At 37.7% G+C, this 10,941-nt stretch overlaps 1 protein-coding gene across 3 annotated transcripts; it reads right to left on the bottom strand.

Moving 5' to 3' along the window:
- LOC107623813 (U-box domain-containing protein 62) lies at window positions 2,456–6,065 on the bottom strand. Of its 3 annotated transcripts, none has more exons than XR_002355220.1 (8): window positions 5,366–6,065; window positions 4,973–5,276; window positions 4,540–4,709; window positions 4,006–4,063; window positions 3,453–3,541; window positions 3,208–3,297; window positions 3,056–3,126; window positions 2,456–2,830 (listed from the first exon to the last, which is right to left on the bottom strand). XR_002355220.1 is itself a non-coding variant. In XM_016326189.2 (8 exons), the coding sequence occupies exons 1-8, from the start codon at window positions 5,913–5,915 to the stop codon at window positions 2,710–2,712; spliced, it is 1,365 nt and encodes a 454-aa protein (XP_016181675.1). In that variant the 5' UTR covers window positions 5,916–6,061; the 3' UTR covers window positions 2,456–2,709. The 3 variants fall into 3 exon arrangements, 1 of the variants encoding a protein (XP_016181675.1); XR_002355219.1 differs by having other exon boundaries at window positions 3,208–3,302; window positions 4,628–4,709; window positions 5,366–6,063; XM_016326189.2 differs by having other exon boundaries at window positions 4,628–4,709; window positions 5,366–6,061.

Genomic DNA, 10,941 nt, shown 5'->3' with positions numbered 1-10,941 from the left:
TTACTTGGACGACCCAGTGCACTTGCTGGTTAGTTGTGCGGAGTTGTGATAAAGAGTTGAGATTACAATTGTGCGTCCCAAGTTGTTGGCGCCATTGATGATCACAATTTCGTGCACCATCTTTCCTAATGAAGAATCTGCATTATTACATATAATTTGCTGAGTTAAATCACATCCCCTTCCATATTTGTTGATTTGGATTCCGGCCCAAAGGGAATCTTGGTCTTGGTTAAGTCTCCAGAGAATTTTCATTAAGAAAGCTTTATTCATAGCATGGAGTGATTTAAAGCCCGTGCCTCCCATACTTGGTTTACACAGCAGTTTCCAGTTAATATGGTACATTTTCCATTGCTCTCCTACCTCCCCCAAAATAAATTTACGTTGCAATTTTTCAATTTCATTGCATATGCCAATGGGAATAATGGAATGCATCATATCATGATTAATGGAAGGGCTGATGACAGTTTCTGCTAGAGTCACGTGTCCTGCCATAGATAGGCAATGATCCTTCCAACCCTTAAGTTTGCTTTTGACTCTTTCAAAAGTGTTCTTATACTTGTCCTTCTTCTTGCGACTATTAGTGAGCATAGTCCCGAGATATTTTTTTAATTCAGCAACTTCATCAAAACCACTTAGGTTGGTGATAGCACTTCTATGACAACATCCACATTCTTCGAGAAGAAAATAGATGTTTTTGTTGCACTAACTTTTAATCCGAAAGCTAGACAAAACTCTCGTAGAGAGTCAAGGATAACCCCCATTTGGCTAGTTCCTGCCTCAGCAAAAAGGAGAAGGTCATTTGCAAAAAGGAGGTGGGAGATGAGAGGCACGTTCCTTCCTGCTTTAATGGGTTTCCATATTTTCCGATTCACCTTTTCCTCAATAAGTTGTGATAATTTATCCATAGCAATGACAAAGAGGTAAGGGGATATCGGATCTCCTTGTCTAATACCTCTCGTGGGTTGGAAGCCATCTGTTTTGCACCCATTCCACATTAACTTGTAAGAGACTGAGGTTACTCCCGCCATAATGTCATCCAACATGTGCTGCAGAATTCCAAATTTCTAAAGACATTTCCTTATGAAACTCCAGGTAAGTCTATCATATGCTTTCTCAAAGTCAATCTTCACCACCATATATCATTTTTTCCCTTTCATCCTTCTCATCTCATGAACCATTTACTTAGCAATGATGATGTTGTCATGAATCATCAATCCTTGAATGAAGCTAGATTGATTTGGTGCTATTCGGCTTGCCAAGGTGGGCTTAATCTTCTCTACAAGGATCTTTGATAAGCATTTATATACCACATTACAAAGGACAATTGGCCTGAATTGTGTAATGTATTTCGGCTGATTGACTTTTGGAATCAAAGTGATTAAGGTCTGATTTACCTCTTGTATGGTTGCTGGTTCTTCCCAAAAATGTGTTATACAAGTGTAAACTGAGTACTGGATGGTGTTCCAATGTTCCTTGTAAAACAAAGCTGGAAATCCATCTTCTCCGGAAGCTTTTATGGATCCCATACTGAAAATAGCTCTACTAATTTTCTCATGAGTAGGGACAGCTTGCATCGCATCTCTGTATCGATTCTCAATCTGAGAAAAGGTATAAGTGGTTGGCAAGATAGTACTTGCATATTCATCTTGACAAAAGAGATCTTTATAATAGTCAACAGCTAAACTTTTTAACTCTTCCACATTATCACACCATCTTCCATAAACATTTTTAAGTTTAAGGATCCTATTTTTACCTCTTCTAATAAGAATTTTTGTATGAAAGAACCTATCTTCTTATTTTGTCCACTGTTGTCTAAATTTTTGTAACCACATTATCTCCTCTTCTTTAAGAATAACTTCTAATTGGGTGGAACCACATTAAAATTTATTTTACTACTAAAAACAATATATATAATGTTAAAAAACAAAAGAACCATAATTGGGTGGAACTCGTCCGATTTAAATGGGCCCGTCCCGCCACCCAAACCAAAACAAGAAAAACTAGAGTTTGGGTAATAAAGTTTTATTTTGTTTTTGAATGTTTTTTTTATTTATGAGAAGTTTCCAAGCCCGAAATGTTGATTTTGACGAAAGTTATATCTTTGACTCCATATCAAATAATTTCATATTTCTAAAACGCAAGAGGGATTTAAGAAAAATAAAATAAAATAAAAATAATAGTTGAACAGTCAACGGTGTGAACATTTAACGCATTATAAATGTGTTAATGTGTTTAAAGAACATATATACGGCAGTGTGAAGACTTATATTTTTGTGACATGCTATTTCGCTCTTTTAAAGATTCAAAATTATTCAACAACTTTGTGCACAACCACGTTTTGTTAGTTAAAGTGTCCAACCCAAACTTCAAGTTGAAACGTGAAATAGCACTTCCCGCTTTCAGAAAATACTGGTTATATCAATGGAATTGGAAAACATGCAATGCCCGTAGCTCATAAACTGAAACCAAATAATCATATTCATTTTTTACTATAAATCTGTTAGTGTATCTAATATTATCTATGTATAACAAAATGATTACATTAAATACAATCATAAATATTAAGGAACACAAAGCACAAGGCTTTCTATATTTACACGATCTGTTGCTACCACGGTTTTATTGCAACAAGGAACACTAACACTGGGATTTCAAAAGCACAATCATGTTGGTAGAGAAGTATGATCAGCTACGTTTGATGGCTCAGAACTAACGCCAATTAGGTGGCATCTTGGTAGAGGAAGGTTTTGAAGAATCATCCAAAACCTTAGCAAGGGACCGATACTGTAATTTCACACTCTCTGCATTGTCCAGTGTCTTCACCACATACCTGTAAATTTTGAAATTCCAAGTCTTTGATTAACAATGCAAGCAATTTTAAAGTGTAGCATAATGTTTGCAAGATCATTTATTATTTATTTATAGTTATATATAGCCTTTAACATCACTCAAGTTCACTTCACACTGGAAGTTAGCATTATATATTAGAAACACAAAATTTACATAAGAAAGCAATTAACTGCTAGAGGAAAAAAAATCAGATATAGTCACTAACCATCCATTAAGGCATTGTGTTGTTACAATAGCTTCACGCCCAACAAAGCGTTGCGGTGTCCTCTTGTTTCCCTGATCCAATTTCTCTCCAATTATTTATTCTGATACATTAAAATTATTCTCCAAGTAAACTCATTTATGTTTGCATACTACCTTTATGATAACACGGTCCATCACAGCAAAAGGAAATTGAACACCTCTCCCCCTTGGTGGTTCTACAACAGCTGAATCTCCAAAACCACCCTGTCCTATGCAAAACATATCTCATATTAAAAGATAAGGAAAATGTCAAAGCAACATATACATATACCTAAAAATGAGGTAAGATCCTAATCTCCTTTCATCCCATTTTCTCAACTTACAGAGACAGAAACATAGTTCAGAATGGAAACACACACCTGATCAAATCTCTCTCTTCGTCTTTTAGATGACCGGTAAAATTGTGACTCCTCTTCACGCCGATATGCCTGCACAGCAGCTCGAAGTGCTGGTCAGGGCAGTCAGCACAGGACCCACAAGAAATCAAGGAACAAATTAGGATTGTTAAAAAGGATATCACTAGTTATAATACATTTATTTGTCTTCACAAAATGAAGGTATCGCATATCCAGCATTTTGCATTTTCAATATATAAACTTTTTAGATGAAAGGTTTGCTTAGTTTTTGCTTAGTAAATGAAAGCATTGATGGAAGGGGAGTGTGTGTAGTTAGCAACTTAGTGCACTGCAAATACAGAAAGGAAGGTTTGGAAATCCTTTCAACTCTTCCTAGCCCATTTTTGTTATAGTACTTTTCCTTTTTGCGTACATTACATATAAGCAACATGAAAGCAAAACCCAAGTGCACAAAAAGTGATCAGCAAAAATTGAAATTAATTAGTATAGTATTGTTGTTCATTTAACTGGAACTTATTTGAGTATAAATAATTGAATTTGAACATAATTTGCTTACATAGGTTTTGAGATATCGATTCCTCGGATGTGGGTTGAGAACAGGTGCAGCAAGCTTTCTGAAAATGCATCACATGAACATTATCTTAGCTACATAAATACATGTGTTCCTGAATGAGAAAAGTCCTGAAGCATGATAATAAAAACATAAGTTGCTCTCAAAACTTCTACATTCTATAATATGTTGATCAGCAACTCAAATAATATGAAAGTAACATGATAAATTTTTTGCAATCACTATTCAATATCATTTTCTTTACAAACTTTGTTAAAAATTCCAGTTCCATATCCTCGAAACCAATTCAATAACCTTCCATGTTCTCAAAGGAAATGAAATTTGGAATCTATGAATCAATTTTGAGACTACTATTGTTTTACTTTTCCAGGACTTGCCATTTAAGTTACTCAGTACTACCATATTCTTATCTCCTATCCTATGTGACTCTTCATAAGTACTTATCCACAACATCCCAATTAGTTACTTTTACAATCCTGCATGTAGAGTCATACATGAGAGAAAGATGTTGAAAATTACCAGCTCCATAGTTAAAAACATTTTTCAGATGACTAGTCACAGAAAAGGTAAGTCCAAAAGTTACAGCATTTGATCGCTTAGAACCCACCATTCTAATAACATGCTGTATTCCACCTCCACCAAATGAATGCCCACAAGGTAATATCATGGCATCGTCCATAAGTGCACCTCTGTGTTTTCAGAAGATAAAGCAATCAAATCAAATAAAGCAAGCATAAGCCAGTAACAAGCCTTATTTAAAAGAAGAAAAATACAAATGCCACCAGTTTTGAACAAGCCGGACTGATTTTTTTGGCTGATGGATCAATCAACCATGTATAATTGTGCAAATGGTTGATATTCTGCACTTAAGTTTATTCATTTACCTCACACACTAGTTCTGCACAAGAGTCAATCTGCAAAATAAGTTAATCAAACTCAGAAAGAGACTTACGTGACAGGATCAGAAAGAATTGCCCTCAACGACTCCCCTGACTCGCTTGAAAACAGAACATCCTTTCTTCCACTAAACCCACAACCATTCTCATCCACCATAACTTTCTGCACAGAACCCGATCCTTCCGTGCCATGAAGATAATGTGAATAGTACTCATCACAATCAGTTTCAGCAATGGTTACAGCACTCTGTGATTTACCCAATCTCTCTCTCTGATGATGATCTTCATCAGTACCACTCGCATTGTTATGCACCAGCTGCCCCATATCACCATCCTTCCCAAACATTTCTCTAGTAGAAACTACAACAACTCAACAAAAACATCAAATTCAAAATCAAAATGCAATTGTACATAAAGCAAAAATTCAAAACTTGTCTCAAAATTCATACCATAAGACGAATGATGCTGTCCTTTCCCATTTGCCATCCGCTCTGCAGCACTAACACCACCCAAACTACCACCGCCACCACCGTTGCTACCGTTGCTACCGTTAATGTCAAGAATTGGATTCGAATTGCGCTTGCTTCCATCACCAACACCAACAAGCCCTTCATCACCTTCGACGTCATCGTCGTCATCGTCGTCATCGTCATCATCTTCGTCATCATCCCCGTCGGATTCGTCGCCGCTTGGAGTGTTGGCGCCACCATTCCTACTCCAATTGCGTGCGCCCGGCGGATCACGGCGGCCGGAGCAGTCGCCGTAGACGCTCCGGCGGAACTCAGAGCCCTGTGCGGCGAAGTACCGGTCGCGCTCCATGGAGAACATCTTGTCATCGATGAACCCACCAAGCTCCCGGGTCTTCGGGCCCGGGTCCCCGACCCGACGCTGCGGTCCCCCGCAGCTGAAACGCAAGGTTTCGTCTTGAAAAACGAGTGAGGAGCTGAGACCGGTTTCAATCCTCTGGTCGGGTACGAGACCTATGTCTTCGGAGGACATGGTGAGTGTGAAAAAGCTCCCTTTTCTTGGAAGTGCGAAAGGGAATTCTGAGCTAGGGTTTAGGGAAATTTTTGGCAGTAGTTGGTGCAAAACGGCGTCGTTTAGAGGGTGTTTGTGATTTTGAGGATCGAAAGGAGTAAAAAGTACTTTGATGAAGATGTATAATGACTTAAGCGCTTTACTGGAAGATGATTTCTACCACGGGTCGTGTTCTAAGTTGTTTCTTTTATTTATTCTGAAAACGACATCGTTTGGATGTGTTTCTCTGCTCATGTTCAAAGAAGCTATATTTTCATGGAATAAATAACTATTTCCAACAATAATTAGATGCGGATAAAATTAACCATAAAAGAATAAAATTAATATTGTGTTTATGAAAAATAAATTATGTTCGACTAAAATAATTAATTAAAATATTTAAATTATCTTCATTTCTTTCATTATCTTTAATTTTTTAAATTCTTCAACTTAACTCAATTAATAACAAAATTATTATTTTTTTTTCAAATTTTGAATACCATCAATATATGACTAGTATAATTACTACCAATACTACTACTATATTACTACTACTATTACTACTATCATTACTGTTAACACCATCATCAACACAACACAGCAACAAACAGAGACAAAAAAATGAGATAAAGAAGATAAATAGCAAGACCAACAAATAAAGAGCATGCGCTTTGTGGGAACAGTGATGAGAGGCGTGTGGCTCTGGGAGAGGTGAGTTCGAAGACGTCGCTTAAGTCCATCTTCCAGGTGTAGAGGAAGACTGATGTGGTTGGGCGGTTGAAAACAAAACCTCAACACAAGTAATTGCTTTACAATCAACACAACACACTGATCTTATATTATGAATGGAATGGATGATAACCATGATCGCTATACCCAATTTTGAGTGGCGTAACCACTCCACTGCTAGATTTGGCCAACTCGATATCTTTCTTATCGCCATCAGAAGGCCATGCGGCGTCCTTGCCCTAGTCTTGCTCCTCCCCGTCCTGATTTGGATCACCGTTTGCCACAACTACCTTTTGTCTCAGCGTCCACACCAGAAGTCAATTCTTTGCCATGGTTCAAATCCAGAGAAACCCTTAGGGTGATTTCAACATTGCTATCATGGGAACCTTAGCGGATACGACCGGCTCCAATGGCGCGGCAACGACATCATCGCGGTCGTTAATCATAAGGTCTGAAGAGGGATGAGTTGTAGACGACAATGAGTTCAGAGATTTGTACATTGATGTTCTCCAACCCTTCACTTCCTCATCCTCCACAGCCCAACCGCCAAAACTACATCACTCTCCCCCTGCACCTGGAAGAGAAATAGTGGAGTAGCCTCCAATGGTTATTTCTTCAGCTGTTTCGTGGAGGAGGAGGGAAATCGGCAGGTGGAGGCAAAGGGTCTCCTTGAGTGTGCACCGGAGGTAGGTGAGCTTCTTGAATTCGGACTTCTCGACCTGACGGTCCAGGCCCATAACTTGGGCTAGCTCTTGTTGAACAAAATCAACAGAAAAGAAAAAATGCTAAAAGAGAAAAGGGAGAAAAAGGCGTTCTCGGTGAAAGGTTGCCACCGCTGACAAAGAACGTAGAAAGAGACCCAAGGCAGAGAGGGAGAGAAAAAACAGAAGAGAGAAAGAATGAAGAAAGAGGCAACGGCGTGGAAAAGCCACCATTGCCGGCGTCGCCACCGCCTATCGCGTGTGGAGAAGAAAGAAAAGGGATCTGATAGCAAAAGAAAAAAAGGTGAGTGTATGTAGAGGAGGAGAAAATCTAACTCCGGAAGAGATGAAAAAAATGTTAAAGATAATAAAAGGGGTAATTTAGGTATTTTAATTAATTTTTAATGAAATTAATAAAATGGTAAAGTACTAAATTAGTCACCTACGTTTGGCGTAATCTTGTTTTGGTCCTTAAGGTTTAAAATGTCCTATTTGAATCCAAAAAAGTTTCATTTAGCTTCAATATAGTCCCAACGTGAGGTCAAAGTTAAATAATTAACGAAATATCCTATGTGACAGCAGTACAAGAACAAAGTCGATAATCTAGAGAACAAATACAAGCTTTAGAGGTACAAAATCAACAATAGATGCATCAATACATTTATTTATCATTCTCCTTAGTTCTATAGAAAATATTTCATTTAAATTGTAAGGAGAATGATAAATAAATGTATTGATGCATCTATTGTTGATTTTATGCTTCTAGAACTTATACTTATTCTCTAGATTATCGATCTTGTTACATCCTAATATTCAAATCCTTATGCTCGAGTCATAAGTCAATGATAATAAGGTGGTACGACTCTTAGGGTGGATTATAGTAAGAATATATATGTGTGTGTGTGTGTGTGTGTGTGTGTGTGTGAAAGAACTAGTAAACGAGAACCCTGAAAGGAAAACAAAATAAAATCGCGAACGAAAAGACACTCTCGTAAATAGATAGCAGACGAAAGGTAAAACACATGTCAGAAAGTGATAAGAATAAGATAAGAACAAGACGTATATATAAATATACATATATAACATGAGTAAATAGCCATTAGTCGCGACCTGCGAAGTTTAGGCCGACTAGGGTACAGAAATAAAATTAGTTGACAACAGTAATTTTCTATCTCTCTCAAAATACATCAAAGCCTCTATAGGCAAGTTTTAAAAGAATACATGCATACATCATAATTGGTTTTTCAAAATAAGGGGAGAGATCAAAAAGCACAAAACAGAATCAGATAGACTCCGCCGTCATCCAGACGAATCCAGCTCACTGCTGAGCACCAGGACCTGCATCTGAAAAACAGACAATATATACGAAATGAGAACTCCCGACCCATGAATTTTCAGTACGGTAAAAATGCTAGATAAATACAATGTATTATAACATAAATCTACTGAGCATCTTAAACTTCTCACCTTGTCATCTCCATCCTAAGTTCTCACTAATCTATAACTTGGCAACTATCATAGGGAATTCTAGTTCTAACCCAATATCTTTCATACTTTCACTACCTTCCAACCGAAATAGCCAAAGAACCAAACCATCCCTCAAGTAATTCAACTTTTAAGCAAACACAAATAATACAGACAAGTAATGCACAAGTAAGGCAAGTAAGACAATTAGCAAATAATCATGGAACATGTGGCAACGCAAGGCAATTAAGCATACCCAAACAATTCAAACATATGCATATGATGTATGTCTATCCTACGGGCCGTGAGCTCACGTGTCGGTTAGATCGCTAGAACCCGACACATCTAGTAGCTAACCCAGACATTTGTCTCTAGGTTGTGCATCTCTAGGAAGATCATAAAACGAAAGAGAGTGTCTCTCCACATCGAAGAAGCGTGCCTTTCCACCTTCTCCTAGAGGATATACGAAGGAGAGTGCCTTTCCACATCGAAAGAGCGTGCCTTTCCACCTTGCAACCAGAGAAGAATGTGGAGAAAATAATACGAAGGAGAGTGCTTTTCCACATTTCCCACATCCACGTCACGACAAGAAAGAGAATCCTCCGTCCTCAACTTGCCACACAATTCACATTATGACAAGAGAGGGAATCCTCCATCCTCAAATTGCCACACAATTCAGTTTTTCAATTAGCTCACAAGCGGGATCACACCTAGATCCTGCCATCTCGGCTATTCCGGCCATACCCAGTCATTGCCAGTCTCAACATTCACCCCCTCGATTCTAATTCAGTCACATCTTCGTACTTTTCATTCTTAATTCGTCACTTTCCAAACTTGCTTCACCCCCAAGTTATCATCCCTTCTTAGCTTCACCTTATCACTAGGCATGCCACTAAGGTCTAAGGCTAAAGAAATAAAAATAGAGGTTTAGAGGTTCAAAATTACATTTTAAAACACAAAATTCATGTTTGTTGAAACAGGGACCACGCGTACGCGTGGGAGTGCAATTTGCCTGTCACGCATACGCATTACCACGTCTGTATACGCATACATGCCAAACAGAAATGCCCATCCACGTATGGAGGGGTTTGCGTACGCATGCATTGCAGATTAGTCAAAAATGGGTAAGTCTGCAGAATTCAATTTTACACACCGAACTTCCAACGCGAATAACTTTCTCGTTTTAAAACATTTTTCATCCATTCTTCGAACAGCATAAACTTCACAAACCCAATTTTTATATGGAATAAGTTTGAAACAATTTCGGAGTTCGAAAGCCGAGTTATGACTCACTGAAGTTCAGCCAAAAATTTAATTTTCACAAAAGTTCATAAACCTCTATTTTTACCAAAAATCAAACTCAATATCAACTTTCTATACACATAAATAACACCACAACATACCAAATCAGCATCACAACTCCACATTCTATCAAAATCAATCATACCTCAATCTTGCATACAAATCCATCAAGCTTACTTCAATAATCAACAAAACCTCATGTTTAAACATTTATATATATTACTATCATTCATTCAATTCATCATATCATCAAAACATAAATCATCAACCATCACTTACCGTTCTTACCTCTTTCCAGTCTCTGGCCCAAATTCACGGTCTTCGGCCCAATATTTCATCAAATAAATTCATAACTACATAATTCACTATCTAATTCCAATTTCAATCCACACATCAACTCTGCAAAATTTCACAATCCTTATTCAATATCAATATCCTTCATTACACATATCATACCAATCATTCATACCATTCAAGATTAATCCTAGGGACACCTAACCTAGGAATTCACATCATATCACACGGTACTTAAATGAAACTTAAACCGCACCTTAGCCGATTCCTCGTAAAACCTGGAACGTCACAATTTGTCACCGTTCCACAAAACCTAAGCTTCCAAAATGTGCATCAAATAGAGGACTCGGCTACCACAACCCAAATTTCAGCTTTTCGACACCTCCAATTCCATCAACAAGCCTCAATTAACCCACAACTCAATCTAATACCAATAAACATTACTAACTCAATATAGATTTTATTATATCACAGATTTCATGAGAGTTTGGGAGTCCTTACCTTTCTCAAGCATCAAT

The sequence above is a fragment of the Arachis ipaensis genome, chromosome B10 (assembly GCF_000816755.2).
Source record: "Arachis ipaensis cultivar K30076 chromosome B10, Araip1.1, whole genome shotgun sequence".
Taxonomy (NCBI): Eukaryota; Viridiplantae; Streptophyta; class Magnoliopsida; order Fabales; family Fabaceae; genus Arachis; species Arachis ipaensis.
Note: the sequence above shows the minus strand (reverse complement) of the source record. Positions and strands in the feature narration are given on the sequence as shown.

Excerpts from the sequence above, each read along its gene's own strand:
- LOC107623813 (XM_016326189.2), bottom strand. The coding sequence starts at position 5,915 with ATGTCCTCCGAAGACATAGGTCTCGTACCCGACCAGAGGATTGAAACC. Across the intron at positions 5,277-5,365 it reads ACAGCATCATTCGTCTTATG|TTTCTACTAGAGAAATGTTT; the intron begins GTATGAATTTTG and ends GAGTTGTTGTAG. Across the intron at positions 2,831-3,055 it reads ACACAATGCCTTAATGGATG|GTATGTGGTGAAGACACTGG; the intron begins GTTAGTGACTAT and ends CAAAATTTACAG.